This window comes from Manacus candei, unplaced genomic scaffold (genome assembly GCF_025592945.1).
Source record: "Manacus candei isolate 608988 ecotype Guabito, Panama unplaced genomic scaffold, ASM2559294v1 h1tg000086l, whole genome shotgun sequence".
Classification (NCBI taxonomy): Eukaryota; Metazoa; Chordata; class Aves; order Passeriformes; family Pipridae; genus Manacus; species Manacus candei.
This window is the reverse complement of record NW_026138134.1, coordinates 6,029,133-6,048,012: the sequence shown is the minus strand read 5'-3', so window position 1 is coordinate 6,048,012 and position 18,880 is coordinate 6,029,133. Positions and strand designations below refer to the sequence as shown.

The 18,880-nt window shown below is 53.8% G+C and overlaps 2 protein-coding genes across 6 annotated transcripts in view; both read right to left on the bottom strand.

The window, feature by feature from the left end:
- The window catches only part of DIXDC1 (DIX domain containing 1), a 31,150-nt gene extending 21,262 nt beyond the window's left edge, over nucleotides 1-9,888 (bottom strand). For 3 of the 5 annotated variants that reach the window (XR_007908450.1, XM_051812197.1, XM_051812196.1), the window contains exon 1: nucleotides 5,925-6,188. Coding sequence is in view for 4 of the 5 variants with exons in the window: in XM_051812197.1 (XP_051668157.1) it covers nucleotides 5,925-5,984 (60 nt within the window). In the remaining variant the exon portion in view is untranslated. Of the gene's footprint in view, nucleotides 1-5,924; nucleotides 6,189-8,386; nucleotides 8,482-9,790 lie in introns of those variants that run through there. The other 2 variants (XM_051812195.1, XM_051812194.1) reach the window with 2 other exon arrangements.
- Nucleotides 9,889-10,079: 191 nt separating this feature from the next.
- Nucleotides 10,080-17,593, bottom strand: CUNH11orf52 (chromosome unknown C11orf52 homolog). Its single transcript, XM_051812199.1, has 4 exons — nucleotides 16,710-17,593; nucleotides 13,807-13,847; nucleotides 13,025-13,071; nucleotides 10,080-12,721 (listed from the first exon to the last, which is right to left on the bottom strand). Exons 1-4 carry the CDS (start codon nucleotides 16,895-16,897, stop codon nucleotides 12,485-12,487), a joined length of 513 nt encoding a protein of 170 aa, XP_051668159.1. The 5' UTR covers nucleotides 16,898-17,593; the 3' UTR covers nucleotides 10,080-12,484.
- Nucleotides 17,594-18,880: the final 1,287 nt, after the last annotated feature.

Below are 18,880 nucleotides of genomic sequence, written 5' to 3'. Positions count from 1 at the left end.
TGGATCCCAGTGCCTTGGTGTGCTCTCTGTCCTTTATTATCAGTGCTGCCTTACACTGGGCAGGGTTAATTTTCACCTCTCTGGGATTAAGGTATTGCACCCTTTGATGTTGGGCAAATCTTTGTCCATGTGTAAAATCACTCTTCAGCCTTCCAATGGCTTGACCTCACAGCAGACCCCTGTAAAGAGCCTCTGCTTCTAGACACAGAATACTTCTCTGCATTAACATGATGAATTTGAATCTATCCTTATCACTGAATTTGGGGAAGAATCCTGCTAGAACAATGTTTTTCAGGCTCTTTGCCTTTCCTTTATTCACTGTCATGGGCAGTGCCCCAGCCCCAGGTCTCACAAGGTCAGCAAGAACAGCCACAGGGCTGCTCCCAGGATGAAAGGCTTTCAGTGTTCTCTCTGCTCAGAGCACTGATCCAAGTGTCTGCAGCAGCCTAATTGCATCAGGATGTGGTGTTCAAGGCCCTGTGTGATTTCTGGGCTTTCTGGCATCACCTTAATTAGATGGGAGCTGTAATTTTCCACCCGGAGTTCCTCCAGTTTGACGATTATTTTTGTAATTGTTTGGGAAGGCCTTTGTAGAAGCAGAAAACAAAAACCCACGAGCAAAGAGAACATTTCTCCCTGCTCTCAAAGCCAGCAGAAGGTTTCTTTTTTTTTTTTTTCCTCGGAATTGCTACTTAAATGTGATTCAGGCTGTTCAATGTGCTGAGGCAGCTCCTGATGGTCCCGCAGTAAAACCCACCCAGTTATGACCAGGACAACCATCAGCACCCACAAGGCTCCTCTTCCATAAAACTCTTACTTGAAAGCAGAAGTTGTTCATTCCAGCAGGACATGGAATTTTTGACTGCAAAGTTTTCCAGGTGTTTCCCAGTCCTTTACCCATTAACAGGAAGAGCTCACGTGTTAAACAGCAAGGCTCAATTCCATTCCAACTCCCTAAATTACTCCTGCCACTTGGATTTTCACTTCTTGTAAAGCCAATAGCAGCCATGCTCCATTCCAGAGGCATCCAGCTTCCAGGACAGGATGAAGTCATTCTTACCTGGGCCTAAACACACTGGCATTTTATTAATTTTGTGTTGTGAAAGAGCTCAGTACTGCAAATGTAAGATCCTGGACCAGCAGCACCACTCACAGCTGAAGGAGTTCTGCTCAGGAGGTATTTGAGGCCCTTTTCCCACCCAGACAATGTTTCTGTGCCAGCACACAGGCAAAAATATAGGCAAATACTGGCAAAAATACAGGCAAATACTGGCAAAAATATAGGTAAATACTGGCAAAAAGCTGAGCCACGAGGGAGCTTTGACTATAAACTGCCAGGACTTTGGAGCACATGATTCACCCTGAATTATCCAATGGTTCCACCTCACCCAAAAAGAGCCTGAGGTCTGTCCAAACAAGCTGCACTGAGACATTCCCTGATGCTCTGGGGAAGAAAAGGAGCATTGTTCCTTCTTGAGCAGGATGCATCCCCAGCCCTGAGCAGGCAGGGAAGGCAGCTCTGGGAGGAGCTGGGCTCAGGGTGGGACTGACTGCCCAGGGATTCCTGCAGGCAAGGACCTTCCAGCTGAAGGAGAGGGGAAGGGACACCCCGTGGGGCTCCCTGAAGGGCTCTAAAAGGCACATTTAGGACACAGACTCTTTTCTTCCCTCTGCCAACGACTTGCTGTTAGTGTGGTACCCTCAGTTTCTGTCCATCAAGCAGCTGTAGTAATTTTTATGTTCCTTCTGAGTGGTTTGATAGCAAGAAATGTGTGAGTGTTGCTGTGCAAATGCTCTGTAATACACCCAGCCAAGGGACAGCCAAGGGACAGCCTGGCTTGCACATACAGGGGACCTCAGGCAGGGATTGAATCCCAGCTGCTCCACCCCTAATCCTATAGAGCAGCAAACACATCCTTCCCTTGCCAACAGTGCTGTTGCTGGCCAGGCACAAGGGTTGGGGGGGGGGGGGGAAATTGCTGAGAATTCCTGCTGGAGCCAAAAATTGTCTGCTGGAGCACATCTGGGGGTAAATGCAGGAGTGGGGAGCCCCAGCTGTGCTCTCTGGTGTCTGGGGTCAAGGCTCAGCAGAATTACAACCCAGTCTCTTGCAGACCTGACAGACAACCTGCAAAGGTTCAGGGGGTTCTTCAGATCCAGGTTTAAGCAAGTGTACCATGATCATCCCGTGGCTTTAACAGTGTAAAATCCTGAGGTGTGAAATCCTGAGGTGTGAAATACTAACCAGTCACAGCAAAACCAAGCTGGTGTGAGATGAGACCTGGCCCTACTGTGGAAAACAGCAGCTTCCCTAAAGAGCTTTGTGTGTTTGGGGGATTCACTCCTACAGGGAGCATTTAGTGATGGGCTGGTCCTAATGGGCTGAACGGGCTGAGGGAGCCAGAAGTCAAAACAGCTCTCCCTGGTGAATCCTATTAGCCAGAAATAGCACTCCCTGCATGGACAGGGCCAGTGCAAGTCCCTTGTGCTGGGATCACAGCAGCAGAGCCCTTTTTATCACAGATCAGGATGCTGCAGCCCGGGGAACAGAAGGGCTGCCAGGGCCAGGCAAGTCCTCACTGCCAGAAAGCAACTCCAGCCAGAAAAGCAAACCAAAATCAAACCCAGGGCAAGGAGGCAGGATGGCACCTCATCCCTTTGAGTCCCCCAAGGGATACAGCAAACCTCGAGGAGTGAAGGGGAGAGACTGTATGTGTGGGAAATCGGGAATTACCCACTGCAGATGCCACTCAAGAGAGGAAGAACCCACTATTTGATGGAAAATAGTCCATGAAGCACTTGGTGAGGGGCTGTCTGGTGAGAACAGGGGAGAGAACACAGCCCTGGCTGCCCTGCAGCTCTCCCTGTGTGCACAGCCTGGGCAGCAGCAGTTCTCACCTGGAAATGGGGAGATATTTCCACTCCCAGGCAGAGCCCTTGGCTGGTAACCCTGAATTCCACTTTGCTGCTCTTTGGAGACCCTGATTTCAAAACAACCTCTGCCTGGGCTCTTAAAAATTCCCTGCCAGCACATCCTCTCTGGAGTGGATTGTTTGTTCAATGTGATCTCCAAGAGGGGGTAGGGGATGTTGCAAATATCTATTTTAAATTACTCACTGCACACAAGCAACTCCACGATTAAGTTTGCCAGAGGAAATCATCCTCCAGCTTGAAAAGGAGAAGCTTTGTTATTGTTAAAATACAGGCCCATTTCTGACACAGCCCTCTGTGCCCCATCTGTTTCAGAGAACAGGCAGAAGTGTCAACACACATCTCAAATAAATAGCATTTCCCTGAAGAGGGAGAACAGGCTGAGGCCACCTGGCCAGAGTCACTACAGGGGAGCCCCTGCTCTCTGTGGTTCCTTTCATTATAAACTCCTGCTTTTAGCAGCCACACGTCCCCATGGCCCCATCCAGCTGTGGGGCTGAGTTATCTGTCTGCCTCAGAGCAGGGGAAGGGCTTGATGAACAGCAGGGGAACCCCTTGGAGGCAGGGCAGCCCATTCATGAGCCAGGGAGGGATGCCCGGGGGGGGCTTCATTTCAGACATCAAACAAACCCCCCTGGCTGGATGCTGCAGGTGACAGGGCACACCAGGGGTTCTGGCCAGGGGCTCTGGGAGGGGAACACACCCAGGGTGCAGCTTCCAGGGCCCCCTTTCCAAGCTGTGACTCTGCTCATCCCGGAGGAAACATCAGCCCCACATGACCCGTGGAGCAGAACAGCTCCTGAGCTGCAGAAGGGACGAGCACAGTGCATTGCCCAGCACTAATTATGAGCTAATTGGGCTGGTTTGGGGTGGCTCTCACTCAGAAGGGTGGGCAGAGAGGGGAAACAACGCAAAGGAACAAAAGAAACTTGCCTGTGGCGTCCTGCCTGTGCTGGGTAACCTCCCAGGCATGGATTACTGGCCAAAATTGTGAGGTAGAGACACAAACAACCAATATTCCTGGAGAAAACAGGACCATGCCTGGCCTCCAGGTGCCAGGGGATGCCCCTGACCCCTGCACATGCACCCAGGAGCTTGCAAGCAGCTCATCTGTGTGTGTTAATGCACAGATTTGGAAAGCACACCCTCTGTGTTTCCAGGTTCCTGCTCACCCAAAGAGCCACCTGGGCAGGAGAGATGCCCCATTAAAGAACAGCCACTGGACCAGCAAGGAAATTCCTGCAATGCCCCAATTCCCTGTGTCACAGCAGGTCTGACTTCTTATCTGGAGTCTGATTTTTTGGGGTTTAGTCACCTGCCTTCCCCTGTCAGGGGGCTGTGCTGGGGTCACACACCCTGGGACACTCCTTCACATCCAGGAACTTCTGTAAATAAGCACCAAAGGTACAAAGAGGCAGGGGAGGACACACAGGCATGGAATTACAGGGTTCCTCCTCATCTCCAGCCCTGTCTGTGATGTGGTGCACGTCCCTGGCAAGTCACTCTCTCTGCACCACAGGCTCTGCACTTGGAAAACTGATTTTAGTTTGACTTTTGTCAGAGGCTGAAGTGTGTGATGTGGCAGAGAGTGGGACACATGGGGGAGAATCTGTTTTCATGGTGGGAGAGGGGCGTTTTTTCCACAGCTGGGTAAAACCAGACAGTCAGGGTGGGGCCAGCCCTGAACGTCACTGTTCTGTGTTCCCTTTATTAATTACATTATATCAATTATATTATTAGCATTCGGGCTACTATTAGTTTATGCCTGAGAAGCATCTGCTGCCCTCAAGCACAGGAAGTGTGAGCTTGAGCTAAACCAAGACCTTTGCTGGCTAAGAACGAGACTGATACTCTGTGGAGGAGGGGATGGAGCGTTTCCAGCTACCCCGGGCGATCAAAGGAGACCCGAGGCGGAGCCGAGAGGCTCAAGTTTCACCCCCAGTTTGTTTTCCCCGGGATGAACCGGTGCCGTGGAGCCCGGCAGGGATGTTCATGTTCCGTGAATGACGGGGGCTGAGCTCTGCAGGGATGAGGAATCACTAAAAGCCAAACAAAATTCAGCTCTGTGCCCTAAGAAAGAGGAAAACCACCCCAAGAGACTGTCCCTGATACCGAGTGAGGAAGCAAGCAGAAGCCACTCTTTGGTTCCAGCAAAAGCCCCCACTTTTCTTCCTTTTCAGTTTACAGACAAGAAATCATCCTCCAGCACGTCCTGCCCTGGCATTTTGTGCTGAGTCCATGAAAAGCCCAACAGAACTAATTCTTTGTGCACCCCAAGGAGGGAAATCACACTGCACTAGCCATACAGCCACAGGATTCCCACCTTGGAACTGGTACTTCTCCTTATTTTATGATTTATTAGCCTCCTAACAGCAGAATAAGCAAATAAAGAACACTTGAAAAAAATTACATTTTCCAGACCAAGCTGAATTTCAGTCCCGTTAGAGGTTCAACTTACAGCAAAAGATGGGGAGGGGGGGAAACCACCCAGCCAGCTCGCTCTTTGTCAGCCTCTCGGAAGAAATGAGAGTCCACAAAGCAGATTTACAACCTTCAGACACACAGACATCGGCAGAGGAGTCAGCTCCGCACAACAAACAACTCCGGAGTAGTTTGTATTATTTACTGGTACGACCGTAAAGCACCGGGGGAGGGAATAAAAACTTCGAGCTAAAACCACCGGCTGTAAAACAGCCACAAACCGCTAAAAAAAAAAAAAAAAAAAAAAAGAAAAAAAAAGAAAAAAAGAGAAAGAAAAAGAAAAGCAAACGAAACCCTATTGCTGAATTGAATTTGAATAGTCTGCCCTGGCTGCAGTTCAGAACAGAGCCGTGCGGCACGGAGGGCTGTGCTCCCTTCCGCCAGCAGCCAGCCCCAAATCCCGCTCCTTTTCCTGCTTCCCCGCTCCCTCGGAGCGCAGGGAACGCAGCAATTCCCGCAGGGAAACACGCGGGGAAGTGAGCTCTGGGGGACGCGGATTTTTTCCTTTTTACCTCCGTGAAGCCCTCCTGGAGAATATCCAGCAAATTGCCCCTGGCCAGGCAGGCGAGCATCGTCCTCCGGGAGCCCGCGGGCGGGCGAGGCTCTCAGGGGACGCGGGGCAGCTCCGGGCGCCTCCTCCTCCTCCTTCTCCTCGCAGAGACAAAGGCCTGGAGCTCATGGGGGACCGCTCTCATCGTCCCATACGTGCGGGGCTCGGGGCTCGGGGAGAGTTGAGCCAAAGTCCGGGCTCGCAGTGGGCATGCCCGGGGAGGGAGGGAAGGAGGGAAGGAGGGAGGGAGGGAGGGAGGGAGCGGCCGCAGGGATGTCACGGCGTTCCCATGGAAACGCCTCCGCCCGCGAGATGCAGGACTCGAGCTTCGGAAGGGTGGGTGAAAAAAAACCCCAACATCTGAAACCCATTTTCCATATATAAAAGTTTAAAAAAAAATATTTTAAAATATTTTAAAAAATGAGGTTTTCAAACCCACCGCAGCCAGCCAGCCCTGCTGGCGGAGGGCAGGGGAGGGACAGCAGATGCCTGGGGAGGTCAGGAAAGCAAAAGGAATCAGTTCTGCAGCCCCGCGGCAGCCACGGCGTTTACATCGCTCGCACATTCGAACGCTGAAACGGTCGGGATAAAAAAAAAAAATAAAAGGGAGAGGGAGAAAAATGCTCAGACTGAAGCGAAATACAATTAAATGAAAGCCCCGGCACGGTTCTAAATCAATAAGTGCGCTCGGCCCGGGAGTAAGTATCGGATATCTCTCCAGGCTCGTATCACCTTACAGGAAATGCCCGGGGGAAAAGGGGAAAAAAGGAAAGACATCCCTGTGGGAGTGGGTGAAGAGGCTCCAGGCAGAGGCTGTGCCTGCCCAGGAAGGCTGCAGGGACTGACCCGCGGCCCCAGGTCCCAAAGACCCGGCCAAGCACTTCTAAGCGAGAGACACGTTTAAAAACATGGGTTTTTTTCCTGTTTAAGTGTTGAAGCATCACGGGGCAAAAGCATAATTTCACCATTTCCCCTCATCACACGGGGAGAGGCGGCTGAAACCCAGGGAGAGAGCAACAGGTAATTCCCCTCTGTAACCAAGCCAGGCCGTTCCAAAAGGAGTCACCCCCCACACCTCCGTGACACACGAGCTTTAAATTATTCATGTTTGCTTTCCCCGCCGCTCCTGATTCCCCGGGAATGCAGATTTTTGTGTTTTCATCGCTTGCAACACCACATCTGTGAAGCAAAACAACAGATTACTGGGAGGCTTTGCATAAAACCTCGTAAGCTGGAAGTGCTGGGGGTTGGTCCCTTGATCCAGTTTACTCTGGAGCCTCGAAATGCCATTAAATAGGCAGCAATAAATATTTATCCCCATCTCTTTGTGATGCAATCGAGTAGCCTGTGCCTTTGTAATTTCACTAAAATATTTTGGAAAAACTAAGTGGTTTCCCCATCAGGCAGAAAGTGACCTAATTTTGAAGCAAAAACAAACAGAGCCTTTTCTGTGGAGTTTATAATGCTCTTGCTGACTAATAATTTATTATATATATATTTACTTGTTACATTATATTTGTTCATAATATTAATATATTGATATTTATAATATTCTTACAGTACATTTATTACAATTGTATATTTGGTATTTTTATTATCTGTTTTTCAGGGCTACATAAGAAATGTGCAACACAGCAAAGTGTTCTCTTTCTGTGTGCCAGGCTCGGGTACAGAGGTTTTGGCATCAGAGATTTGCTTCTGCGTGGGGTTTCTTATCTTGGAAAAGAGCTGCCTGGATCTGACAATGGGAATGTGAGGGAATAAAAGCAGGCTGTTCCTGATGGCTGCACAGGGGCAGGCCATGCTGAGCCATTCTGCTGTTTATTATTATTATTATTAAGGGAACACCTTGGGTGCACGTGTGTGCTGAAAATAACTCTGGAAAATTAAATGCCATTTCCCCCTTTGTGTTTCACTCTGAAATTTTTCAGCTTCTTGTAGCAGAAAACGTGGTTTGTTTGGGGTTTTTTTCAGTTTTATGGCATCATAAAGTGCCTTTGAGTGTTCCCTCTGCAAAAAGAAGAAGGAACAGCCTCTCACTGAAATGATGCTCCACAATCCTCCCCGAGTTTCCCCCGGGAAATGGGGGAATTCCAAAATGAAGGGCACGGGGCAATGATGCCAAAGGGCCACGTTCACAAGAGGTGTTCCTGCTGTGAGTGACCTTCAAAACAACCCCACAGTTGGCAGTTTGGTTGGTGGCATTGCCATCTCCTGGCCACTTCCAGCACGTCCCCAACCCCTGGCCTTGCTGATAAAATGTTGGTTGGGGAGAGAAAAGAAAGTGAGGCCAAGTCAGGAATTCCATCCAAATAACTGAAATGTGCAACTTAATGGCTTTGTGTCACTCGGTGTCCCCTCCCAAACTCCCCAGCAAGCCCCCAAACCAGAGGTGACACACAAAAAGGGCCCCTGGGGACTCACAGAGGGTGCAGGAGGTGGGTGACAGGGCACCATGTCCATCACAGTTCCCATGCTCAGCTCAGCCCCCAGGGGAAGGTACCAGCACTCCTTGAAGCCTGAGGGGAAAAGCAAATCTATTAAATAAAAAGCAAAAAACTTTCTCACGGGGAGAACAGACCAAAAAAAAAAAAAGAAAAGTCTGAATATAATTAAAACAAAGGGGGAAAATTGCCCATTCTTTTAATTTCCTGCAGAAAATATATCCAAGGGCTCCAGCCTTAGGGCCATTTACACACATTTGCATTTTCTTCGCCGTGAAAAGTATGTCTGGTGGACAGAATTCCTCTAAAACACGGGGAAAACCCATTCCTGATTCCACTGTCTCACACTGCACACAGGCCTTAATCATCTCTTGCCATCTCCAGAGGGGGAATCCAAATTCAGTGGCAGTCAAATCTGCCAGTCAGAGCTGTCCCCAGCGTTAAATATTCAGGGTGTCCTCTGATTCAGGGCGTTTAGCCCAGACAGCACAGAGCCATAAATAGTTTTAGGACAAAAATTCCACCTACTGATACTTCCTAGTAATTTATTTCCTAGTAATTTATTTCCTAGTAAATGCAATGCTTTGCCTTCCATCAGAAGTCCCGAGGGAAGTGGGGTGAAAGGAAAGGGAAGGTGGGGAGTTTGGGAGCACTGGCAGGATGGTTCCATGGGGAGGACTGGATGGCAGCAGGAATTAGGGGTTTAACAATCCTTTAAAGGTGGGAGGGGTGTGACCCTGGGGCAGGGGGGCACTGGGACGTTGGTTGTGCCATCCTGGTCCATCCAAAGGGCAGGGGTGGGACAGGACAGGGGACAGAGGTGGAGCTGAGGGGGGTTCTCTCAGGCTGGAGGTGTTTTGGGGCTCGTTCTGCAGAACGAGGTGTGGGACAAAGCCTGGAGCCCTCCCAGGGGTGTGTGACCCCAGGTGCCCCTGGAAGGGGGGTGGGATGGGGGCCTGGAGCGTGGGGAGCCCCAGGAGCAGCAGGGCTGGCTGAGGGAGCCCGGGATATGGGGTGGGGGACAGGGATGAGGGGAACAGAGAGAGCTCCCCGGGAGCAGGGGGGTCCTGGGGGATGAGGGGCTGCAGGGGATGGGGTGAGACAGGGAGAGCCAGCTGGGGAGGGAGGGGCACAGGGAACAGCAGGGACCCTGTGGGGTGAGGTGGGGTGGGATGGGTGGGATGGGTGAGGTGGGATGGGATGGGGTGAGGTGAAATGGGGTGAGGTGGGATGGGTGAGGTGGGATGGGACGGGATGGGGTGAAACGGGGTGAGGTGGGATGGAATGGGGTGGGATGAGGTGGGACGGGTGAGGTGGGATGCGATGAGCAGGGATGGGCTGAGCTGAGGTGCGGCGGGTACCGGACCCGCTCTCCCGGCCGTACCTGCTCCCGGGGCGCGTCTCTGGTTGCCGTGGGGACAGGGGCGGGATGGGGCGGGATGGGGCGGGATGTCCCTGGCTCCGCCCGCAGCCGGGACAGGGGCCGGCAACGGGGACTCGCGAACGGGGAGCCGGGAACGGGACTGGGGTAAGGGGGGGACCCGAAGCCCAGCACCGCCCCCCCGGAGCCTCCCCCAGAGCGCGGGTTTGTCACTGAAAACGAAACATTCCGCCTTTAATGCTACATCAACATCAACGCCCACGCGTGACGCCCGCGGGAGGCACAGGAGATGCAATGTCGGGGGGTTTTAATGTTCAAAAAGTGCCAAACCGAGTCCTTTGGAAAAAAATCCGTCGCGCAGAACAAGCGGCTTTCACGTTTCTCTGCTGGAAAACAGGCAAAAATCCCCACTCCTGGGTGGGAGCATGGGATTGTCTCCGAGATGTGCTGCACTTCCAGAAACGACCCCAAGCACTGCAGAGCTGGAGCTCCTTAGGGAGAGGGAGATAACCCACCATTCCAGGGCCCAGGCTCTCACTGAAACACGGCTGAGCTCCCACCCATTCACAGCACAGCAGGGCTGAGCCACAGACCAACAGAACTGAATAATGTGACTTAAATCTCCGAGCCAAGCCCAGTCCTGTTTATGTCCATGGCAGAACTGGTTTGACGTGATGGATGTGCAAATATACACCAGTTTGGGCCCAGGACCTTGACCCTGGTGTCCCTGCAGCTTGACCTTAATGTCCCTTCATGTCCCCAGTCCCAGCTCTGCTGCTGGGGGAGGAAAAGCTTCCGTGCCATTCTCTGTGCATGCCACTGCAATAACAGGCTGTCTGCACTTGGATTGGCTTTTTAAAATCATTTGTTGCAGTCTTGCACCTTCTAGAGACCCTCCCATCTCCTGAGCTATAGTCCACGTTTGATGACGTTTCTAAAAAGATCCAGTTTGTTCCTGTGATGCAGAGGGCTTGGCTGGAGCTGGAGCCTTGCTGGTTGTACCAGGGGTCAGTGCAAGGAGGGACATCCCAGCTGCCCAGCATGGACCAGGTCTGGCAGCCTGTCTGACACTGGGCTGGCAGAGCTGAGTGTCCCAGTGCCCCACAGCTCCCTCCAACTCGTGTCAGTAAACCCTGGGCCCACTCAGTCACCCTCAGCCCAAAGGGTTTCATGCTGGGCGTGGAGTACAGAAAGAGGAGCAGGAAAGGGAGCTCAAAGCCAGCCCTTCCAATAACATCATCCTGTACCCCTTGTAAATTAAGGGCAGCCCTTACAATGGCCCAATTGAGGTCAGCTGCACAGCATAGGCCAAAAAAAACCCCTTTTCAGGTAGAAAAATATATCATATCCATTATAAAAAAGGACCTTCTACACAGATTCCTCTGCCCTTACAACAGCCCTGCTGACAGCACAGCCAAAAGGCAGAAAAAGTTCAAGATTGGTCCTCAAACAATTCCACCTTAGCAAACACTGCCCACACCAGCTTAACTTTTTGCAACAAGCAGGAACTCCTCCATTCTTTTTACATTCAGCTGAGTTATAATATGCAATATTATGTATGTATACAAAAGGTACCAAGGCGTCCACTTTTAAACACTGGCAATAACCAGGTTGTCCCACGGCCTGCATCCAGCTCTGCAGAGCATTGCTGAGGAACAGAACGTGCCAAGCACTGATTTAGGACCTGAAGGCAGTGCCTGGGCCCTGTTCCACTGCCAGTGCTGCCAAACCCAGTGCTGGGCTGCATCATTAACACTATTTTAGATCCCTACACAGACACAGAGGGGTGTCTGGGAGGGTTAGCAGGTAACACCTCGTGCTGTGTGCTCTGTGTAACTGGGGTTTATGACTAAGGCTGACAGTACAACATAAGGAAGAATGGAGGCAAAGTCCAAAGTCCTCTCTAAGGTTGCCCAGTATCTCAGGCATGCAGACAGCTGCTGGACTCTAGGGACTGGATAACTGCCCTAAATCCAGGGTTGCCTTGCAGCTAAACTGCCAGTTTTCCTTGTTTCACTCCCAGTCAGAGCCAGGAGCTCAGTTCTCACTTGTGTGCATGGAGGGCTACAGATGCACAGCCCACCAGTGAAAAGAATTGTCCTGTACCCCTCTTTAATTCTGCATTCCTGGCTCGGTTTTCCAGAGCTGTGCATGGCCACAGAACACTGCTTTTTGAGAGAAGGGCCTGCCCACAGTGCATGGCTGCAGCCACGTGGCAGGTGTTGGAAGAAGACACTGCAGTGGATGCTGCTGAAGGTTTCATTTCTTCACAGCATCAGCCACGTGTCAGTCCTGCACGTTCAGAATTTTCTTAACACTGACACACAGCCCTGTGTTGGGACCTCCCTCGTCCCAGCCCTGAGTTCTGTGTGCCACGTTCCCAGATCCAGCTGTGCCACAGCAGGGACGTCCTCCCTGCAGCTCTGAGCCTTCACCAGCCCAGGGGCAGCTCTGCCACCTCCCAGTGCTGACAGGAGGTGGGTTTCCAGCGTCAGGGACAACCCTTCCAAGGGGAAGAGGGGTTTTTTCATCAGCAGAATCGGATGGGGAACTCCCCATGCTGTGAGAATGTCTGTGGTGGGAGACCCTTCCCCCCAGAGTCTCGCTGTGTCCACGAGGCTCCCTTGGATCTGCGGTATCTCTAAGTCTGAGAACTCCTTTTGCTGCTGAAGGAGGAGGAGGAGGCCACCCAGTCTCTCACACCAGGGTGCCATTCTTGCTGTCGTACTTGAGCCTGGCCCTGGGGAAGTTGAGGGTGGCATATTCCGTGGCATTCTGCAGCTGCAGGTTCTTCACCTCGGCCGCCGAGCGCTCCCGGGCCTTGGAGAACACCTGGATGTCTGCATAGTGGATGCTCTCGTCCTGCTGCACCCCCTGGCCTTTGCTCACCGTGGCGTAGACGGGGACATCAGGGACATCTTCGTACGTCGGAACCTTTGGGGAGGGAAAGCTCTGGAAGCTCAGCCCCCTGGGCTGCTGCTGCCCCTGCCTCCCCCAGCCCCAGCCAGCCCTCTGACACCTCAGGGGTTTCATCCTGCTGCTTCCACTGCGCTCCAGGGGGGGAAAACAGTGTCCTGCACACTGTTCCCACAGCTGGGAATGCCTACACAGGGTGAGAGGGCTCATGGCTCTGGACAAGCTGCCCCGTGTCCTCCCAGCCCATCCAGCCCAGGGGGTGGGGGCCAGCTCTGCCTTCTCACTGCACAGTCAGGGGAGAAGCTCTGGGAAGCTGGTTACCTGCCTGCCAGGCTGCTGCTGTCCACTCTCATGCCTCACATTAGTTCCTGCAAGGGAAACACCAGCAAACCAGGTTAACAGCTGTTTGTTGTCCCACCTCTGGGTGCAGCAATGCAGTGCCCGGCCCAAGGGCTCTCCCCACTGGGCACAAATCAAACCTCCTCCTCCTCATCTGCCACCCTCAGCCCTGATGCTGTCCCTGAGAAGAAAGCCTGGCCTTGTTTCTTTGGGAAAAATAAGGTTTCCCAGGATGACAACATGCTGTGGACCACAGTGTTCTTGGCAGAACCCAGGAGTACAGACACAGCACAGAGAGCTTCCTTGTCAGGCCCTTGGAGAAGTCAGATCCAGTTTTAACTTTGTTATTTCCTTTGCTGCCTGACAAACATATTTTGCCCAGCATGGCCCAAAGGCCACAGGACACAACTGAGCTACTTAAGGAATGCACTTTATTCTGGGGGACTGTTGTCAGGCAGATGTTTGCAGCTCTTACAGGAGTTTGATGCTGCCAACTGAGAGCACTTGCCTGTGTTTTGATGTGAGACTTTGATATTCTAAAGATGCTGCTGAAGTCCCTTCCCTCCCCCATGGCACACCACACCCTTTGCTTTAAGATTCAAAGAAATGTTGCCTTTTGCTTCTACCAAGCTCCTCTTGAGGAAGGTTAAACACAAAAAGTGTGGGAGGGGAGCTCAGGGGTCCCCCCACAGCCAGCACTGACTGATGTCACCCAACCAGGGGCTCAGCCACCCCACCTCTAAAGCATTTTCACCCGTTCTTACCTTGCTTTTCCTTCTTTCTTTTGAAAGGGGAAGGACACTTCCTGAAATCAGAGGGAGACAGGTGAGCCCTGACAATCCCCAGCCCCTGCCCTCCCAACACACAGACCCAACCCCCCCAACCCCGGGTACCTGTGGGGTGAGACAGGCCCAAGAAGTGTCTCAGAGAAGAACATCATCTCAAAGAGCACAAACCCTGCTCGGGGGGTCATTCCCTGTGCTTTGGCTCCCCTCCCCAGCAGCCTGCACAGAGCTTGTGCTAATTCAGTGGTTCAGACAGTTTTTCCTGTTCTCAGCTTTCCACTTAGAGCACAACCAAACCAAACAAGCTGTGCACTTATTAGCCAAGCCAAACCCTAATCTCAGCTGTACCTGTGTGACCAGGAGGAGACAAGCCAAACACAGATATGTTCCAGCCCTGGGATGAACAGGAGCCAAATCCATTCCAGCTGTAACAACAGAGCCCAGAGCTGAGCTCCTGCAGGCTGGGGCTGGCAGGGGAGAGTGCTGTCACATTGTGGGACAGATGCATGAAGGAAATGTCACCAGTGCAGGACGTTTGGGGGGGTCAGGGAGCAGGTGCCAGCCCTTGTATGGCTCCTCCTGTGCACACATGTCCCTGTGGTGCTGGCCACGGACCAACAGTGCAGCTGAGGGGCTCACAGGCCTCTGCTGGATGGGGCTGCAGGGTCACCATTTGGTCTCCAAGGACTATTAGACGTCCCACATGGTGTGCATTTGCCAGCTGGTCGTGTCACAGCGCAGTGCCCGAGGCAGAGCTGTGCCCCCGTGTGCAGTAATGCCTTTGGCACTCCAGTGGGAAAACAAAAACCCAGCCTGAACGCAGGCAAAGAACCTGGAGACATTCAAAATGGTCAGTAATGATTAACCAGCCCTGCTGGGGAAGGCAGAGGCAGCCCTGGGGAAGGCAGGGTGGCCACACGCAGGGATCCGGCGCCGCTCCACATGTCCCTGCTCGGGGCTGCCCACGGGGGCACTGAGAGCCCTCCAGCCCCTGACAGGCAAAGTCTGGAGGGCTACATCAAGGCAGAACTGCTTTGACCCTGAGATCAGCTCAGCTGGTTGGAGCACGGTGCTAATTACACCCAGGTTGTGGGTTTGACCCCTGTATGGGCCATTCCCTTAAGAGCTGGACTCGATGGTCCTTGTGGCTCCCTTCCAACTCAGTTTGTTCAATTTGTCCGGTGGTGGTTCTCCCTTGGCTCTCCCTTCCTCCTCCACTGTGTGCAGGGTCTCCAGGGCCCTCCTTGGCAAGGCTTGTGTGCCAGAGCCCTTTCCCTCGGGCACGCTGTGGGTTGCAATCAAAGCAGCCCCATTTGAGGCAGAATCAGCAGGTCCCCTCTCCCCTCGGCTGCCAGGGAGGCTGCTGGATCAGCTGCTGGTTTGGTTGCCTCCCTCCCCTTGTGGAGGGAGCATTACAGGCAGCGTGTGGGCTGCAGCTATTCTGGGCTGTCTGCAGGATAAGCACAGCCAGGCAGGAGACGGCATCTCCCAGTAATTGGGGCATGTGTGGCAAGGGAAACGAGAGCAGGGAAACCTCTCCCCTCTTCTCAGAACCGGGTCAAACATGTTGTAACTCCCAGGCTGAGAGGAGCACATTGTATTCTCCGTGACAGCACACATGTCCCTGCTCCTGCACTGCTTCTTCCCCTTTTCCCATGTCAGTGCCATCCTGGTTTTGGCCCTACATAATCCTAAATTTGGGGGTGTTTTCCTGTCTGTGCACACTTTAGTGCCCTGAGTGGTGAGAACGACCTGGAGCCTGCCCTGCCCGTGGTCATGACTGCAGAGGCACCCAGGCCCGAGGGCATATTCATCAATAACTCTCTTCTGTGAATAAATTTGCTGTAATAGCTTTTCTTTAAACACCTCAGACTGTGCCCCAGGCACCCCCTGGTCAGGCCCTTTGTTCACTGATTGCCCTGGGTACCTCATTAACCCTCCAACACAGGGTAGAGGAAATAAAATGGGAGTTTTGGTGGGTGACACATCAAGACCCAGCCTTCCACACCACCCCTCCTATTCCTAAATCCCAAACTCCTCTGCCCTCCAGCTCAGGGCTCAGGTTGGCAGGACCTCGGTGTCCTGAACCTTCCTCCACTAGGTGATGCTGTGCCGCTTGGAATTATTAAAAACCGCCGATGAATTTCTCATACTTTTAACAAACGCGGTGTTGGAGAGAACGTCCTCGGAGCTTCACTCTGACATTCACGGCTCTTCCCCTGGTTCCACGCTCAGAGCCGAAAATATTTCCACTTGGCACCCAGTGATGCTCCACTGTGCCCTTTCTCTGCAAGCGGGAGGTCCAGGGCACGGCGCGACCCAGGAGGGATTAAAGTGTCACCCTCCCTCCGTCCCTCCCAGGGAGAGACAGCGACAGCATCTCCAGAACGTGGCCAGGATTTCCAGAGCGTAAATAAAGCCCGGACAGCCGCAGGCGGGGAGAGGGGCTGGAATAGCGGAGAGGGGCTGGAATAGGGGGTGGCTGAACCCCAGGACCCCTCCCAGCAGTGCGACAAAGGGACACCTTGGGGTGTCTCCCTGCCCGGAGGGGCGAGGACAGAGGTTTGAAGCAGCTCCTTCCCAGGGCTGCTGCAGGAGCCCAAGCTGGCACTGCGGGGAGGTGGCACAGCCCGTCGGGGCTGAGAGACGTGACAGCAAAGCCCCTCGTCCCCTCTCCCCTCCTGCCCCCGCGCCTCCCTCTACACCCCCCCAGCCGTGACCCCCCGCTCCCTCCTCCCGTGCCGGGCTGAGCCGACCGGGAGCGGGGCTGGGAGCCAGGGGGGAGCCCTGGCAAGCCCAGCACAAGGACGCAAAGCTCCCAAATCCTCCCGAAGCGCCGGAGCCTCCCGTGCCCTCCGCGCCCCCGCCCGCGCCGCACTCACCCCGGGCGCCCGCAGCTGCACAGGTTGCCCATGTCGCTCCTTCCCCCATGGAGCTGGAGCGTTCTCTGGACAGGGAGAGCTTGTATTTCCTGGTTCCTGCTCGGCCCCTGGCTATTCCAAGGGAGTGTCTGGCAGTGTCGGGTTTCTCTCCATGGGCTGCACGGGGCTGTGCTGGCCCCGTGTGGCATCGACCGGGGGTGGCCCCCGGGGCCCGGATCGCCCCCTGCTCACCCGGGGAGGAGGGGGCAAGGTCGAGCGTGCCCCCAGGGCTTCACCCTCGGGGCTAAAACTCTGTTTTCTGGTTCTCGCAGTGGCCGTCCCGCCGCTGTCCCTCTCTGCCCCCGGCGCCATCCCGCTGATGCCAGCAGTGATGCAAAAGGGGACGGAGGAGGGACTTCAAATGTTCCCGAACAAAAGGAGAAGCCCCAGAGTGGGAGCCCTCAGTGCTGTTCCTGCTGCTCATCCCTGCAACGCCAGCAGGATGTCAGAAAAATGCGTGGCACGGGCTGGCATCACCTGGGAAAGAGGGAATCTGCTTGGGAAGGCCCAGCAAGAGGGGGCTGGCAGGTCTGCTCTCATTTCCTGACCTGCAACCCAGGGACACTGGTGGAAATCCACTCTTCTTACAGCTCCCTGGGTGAAAGTGTGCAGTGTTGTGCTTTTGAGCAGGGCAGAATCCCATGAGGCACCTCACGTCATTAAGGGCCTGCAGTACAGCTCTCAGGCTCACCCTCAGCATGGCAAACAGGAACATGAACGTGTATTTTATCCCTCTACTCCTCTGAGAGCCCTTCAGACTCTGGCTGGTCATCCCTGGGCTAATCCTGGTACCCAGACTCAGGCAGCACTGGGAGGAGTGATGCTCAATTCCAAAAGATACCATGTGAATGTCATTCTTGAGCAGAACCTGTGCCCCACAGCTGTGATTTGGCACAGACCCAGTTCTGTGCAGCTCTGAGTCCCTCATGGGGTGTCCTGACAAGGGGGTGAGTTTTAATTCACCCTTCTGGTGGGCTGTGCCAGGAACTGGCCCCAGTCCCCTCCTCCAGGTGTGCCCATGCTCTCAGCCAGGCTCACAGCATCATTTATCACCTGCCCAAGTGCAGAGCAAACCCTGTGCCCGTCCAGGAGTGGCAGGAGGAGAAGGATCATTCTTTGGAAGGGCCACAGGGCAGAGCTGCTCTCTGGGCTGAGTCCTGGATGAGCTGTGCTGTGACCTGCAGAGCCCAAGCCTTGCTCTGACACTGCTCCTCATCACGTGCCTGGAGAGATGGCACATCCCAGTCTGCACCACAGCACCCCAGGGAGAAGTTAGGACTTGTGCAGGCAGCTGGGATTCAGTCCTGATGCCAACAGGACCGTGTTCTCAGGGTCCTGCAAAGACCAGGTGGTCTCAGGAGCCTGTCCCTGCCTGGGAAGTTGCAGACTGTGTGTCTCTGGCTTTGCCACAGACACTGTTGTTTTAGTGAGCCAGTGGCTGTTTTGATTTCTGGGATAACTTGGGCTTTGTTGCTTTGTGGGGAAGGAAGAAAAAAAAAGGGCTGGGAGCCTGTTCCCATCAGCCTCTTTCACAAATACTGGAGCTGCTGCTTTGAGCTCCACCAGAGAAACAGAAAGGCATCAAAAACATTGGCAGGGCCGGGGAGTGCTTGGCTGCCACTCTGCATTCCCTCCTCAGGCTGTGTCTGCGGGGATGAAAGAAAGCATGGCTTCCAGCAATCCTGCTGGGCAGAGCCAGCAGGCTTGTGGAGCAGAGCCTGCCAGGGGGCAGAGGAACAGCCCTGGCTGACACTAGGCAGTGCCAGCCCCTCTCTCTGCAGCCCTGCCCAGGGCAGCTGTCTGGGTGACAGGCTGTCAGACTGGCACAGGGCGAGCCTGCAGGGGCCCAGCAGTGGAGAATGAACTCATGGCAGAGCAAGGACAGGGCGAGGAAAAGCTGGAGGGGGGAACAGAACTGTGTGGTGACTGCTCATGCTGGGCATTTCCACGGGAGTAGTGCCCAAGGGCACTCCCAGTGCAGCCCCAGCCCTGGCCAGCTCCTGTTCTCAGCCCCCAGTGCTCCAGCAACCTGCAGCCCTCGTGCTGCCCAGGCAGCATCTCATGCTCTGGCACGTGCCAAGTCTGCACTGGGTGTGGATGTGCCCTCCTTTGCCCAACCTGAGGGTCATATG

What these genes read in the sequence shown, in the direction of transcription:
- CUNH11orf52 (XM_051812199.1), bottom strand. Translation starts at nt 16,897, where the DNA reads ATGCCACACGGGGCCAGCACAGCCCCGTGCAGCCCATGGAGAGAAACC. An exon ending in TGCAGCTGCGGGCGCCCGGG is followed by an intron (nt 13,848 to 16,709) that starts GTGAGTGCGGCG and finishes CTCTGATTTCAG; the next exon opens with GAAGTGTCCTTCCCCTTTCA. An exon ending in AAGAAAGAAGGAAAAGCAAG is followed by an intron (nt 13,072 to 13,806) that starts GTAAGAACGGGT and finishes TTTCCCTTGCAG; the next exon opens with GAACTAATGTGAGGCATGAG.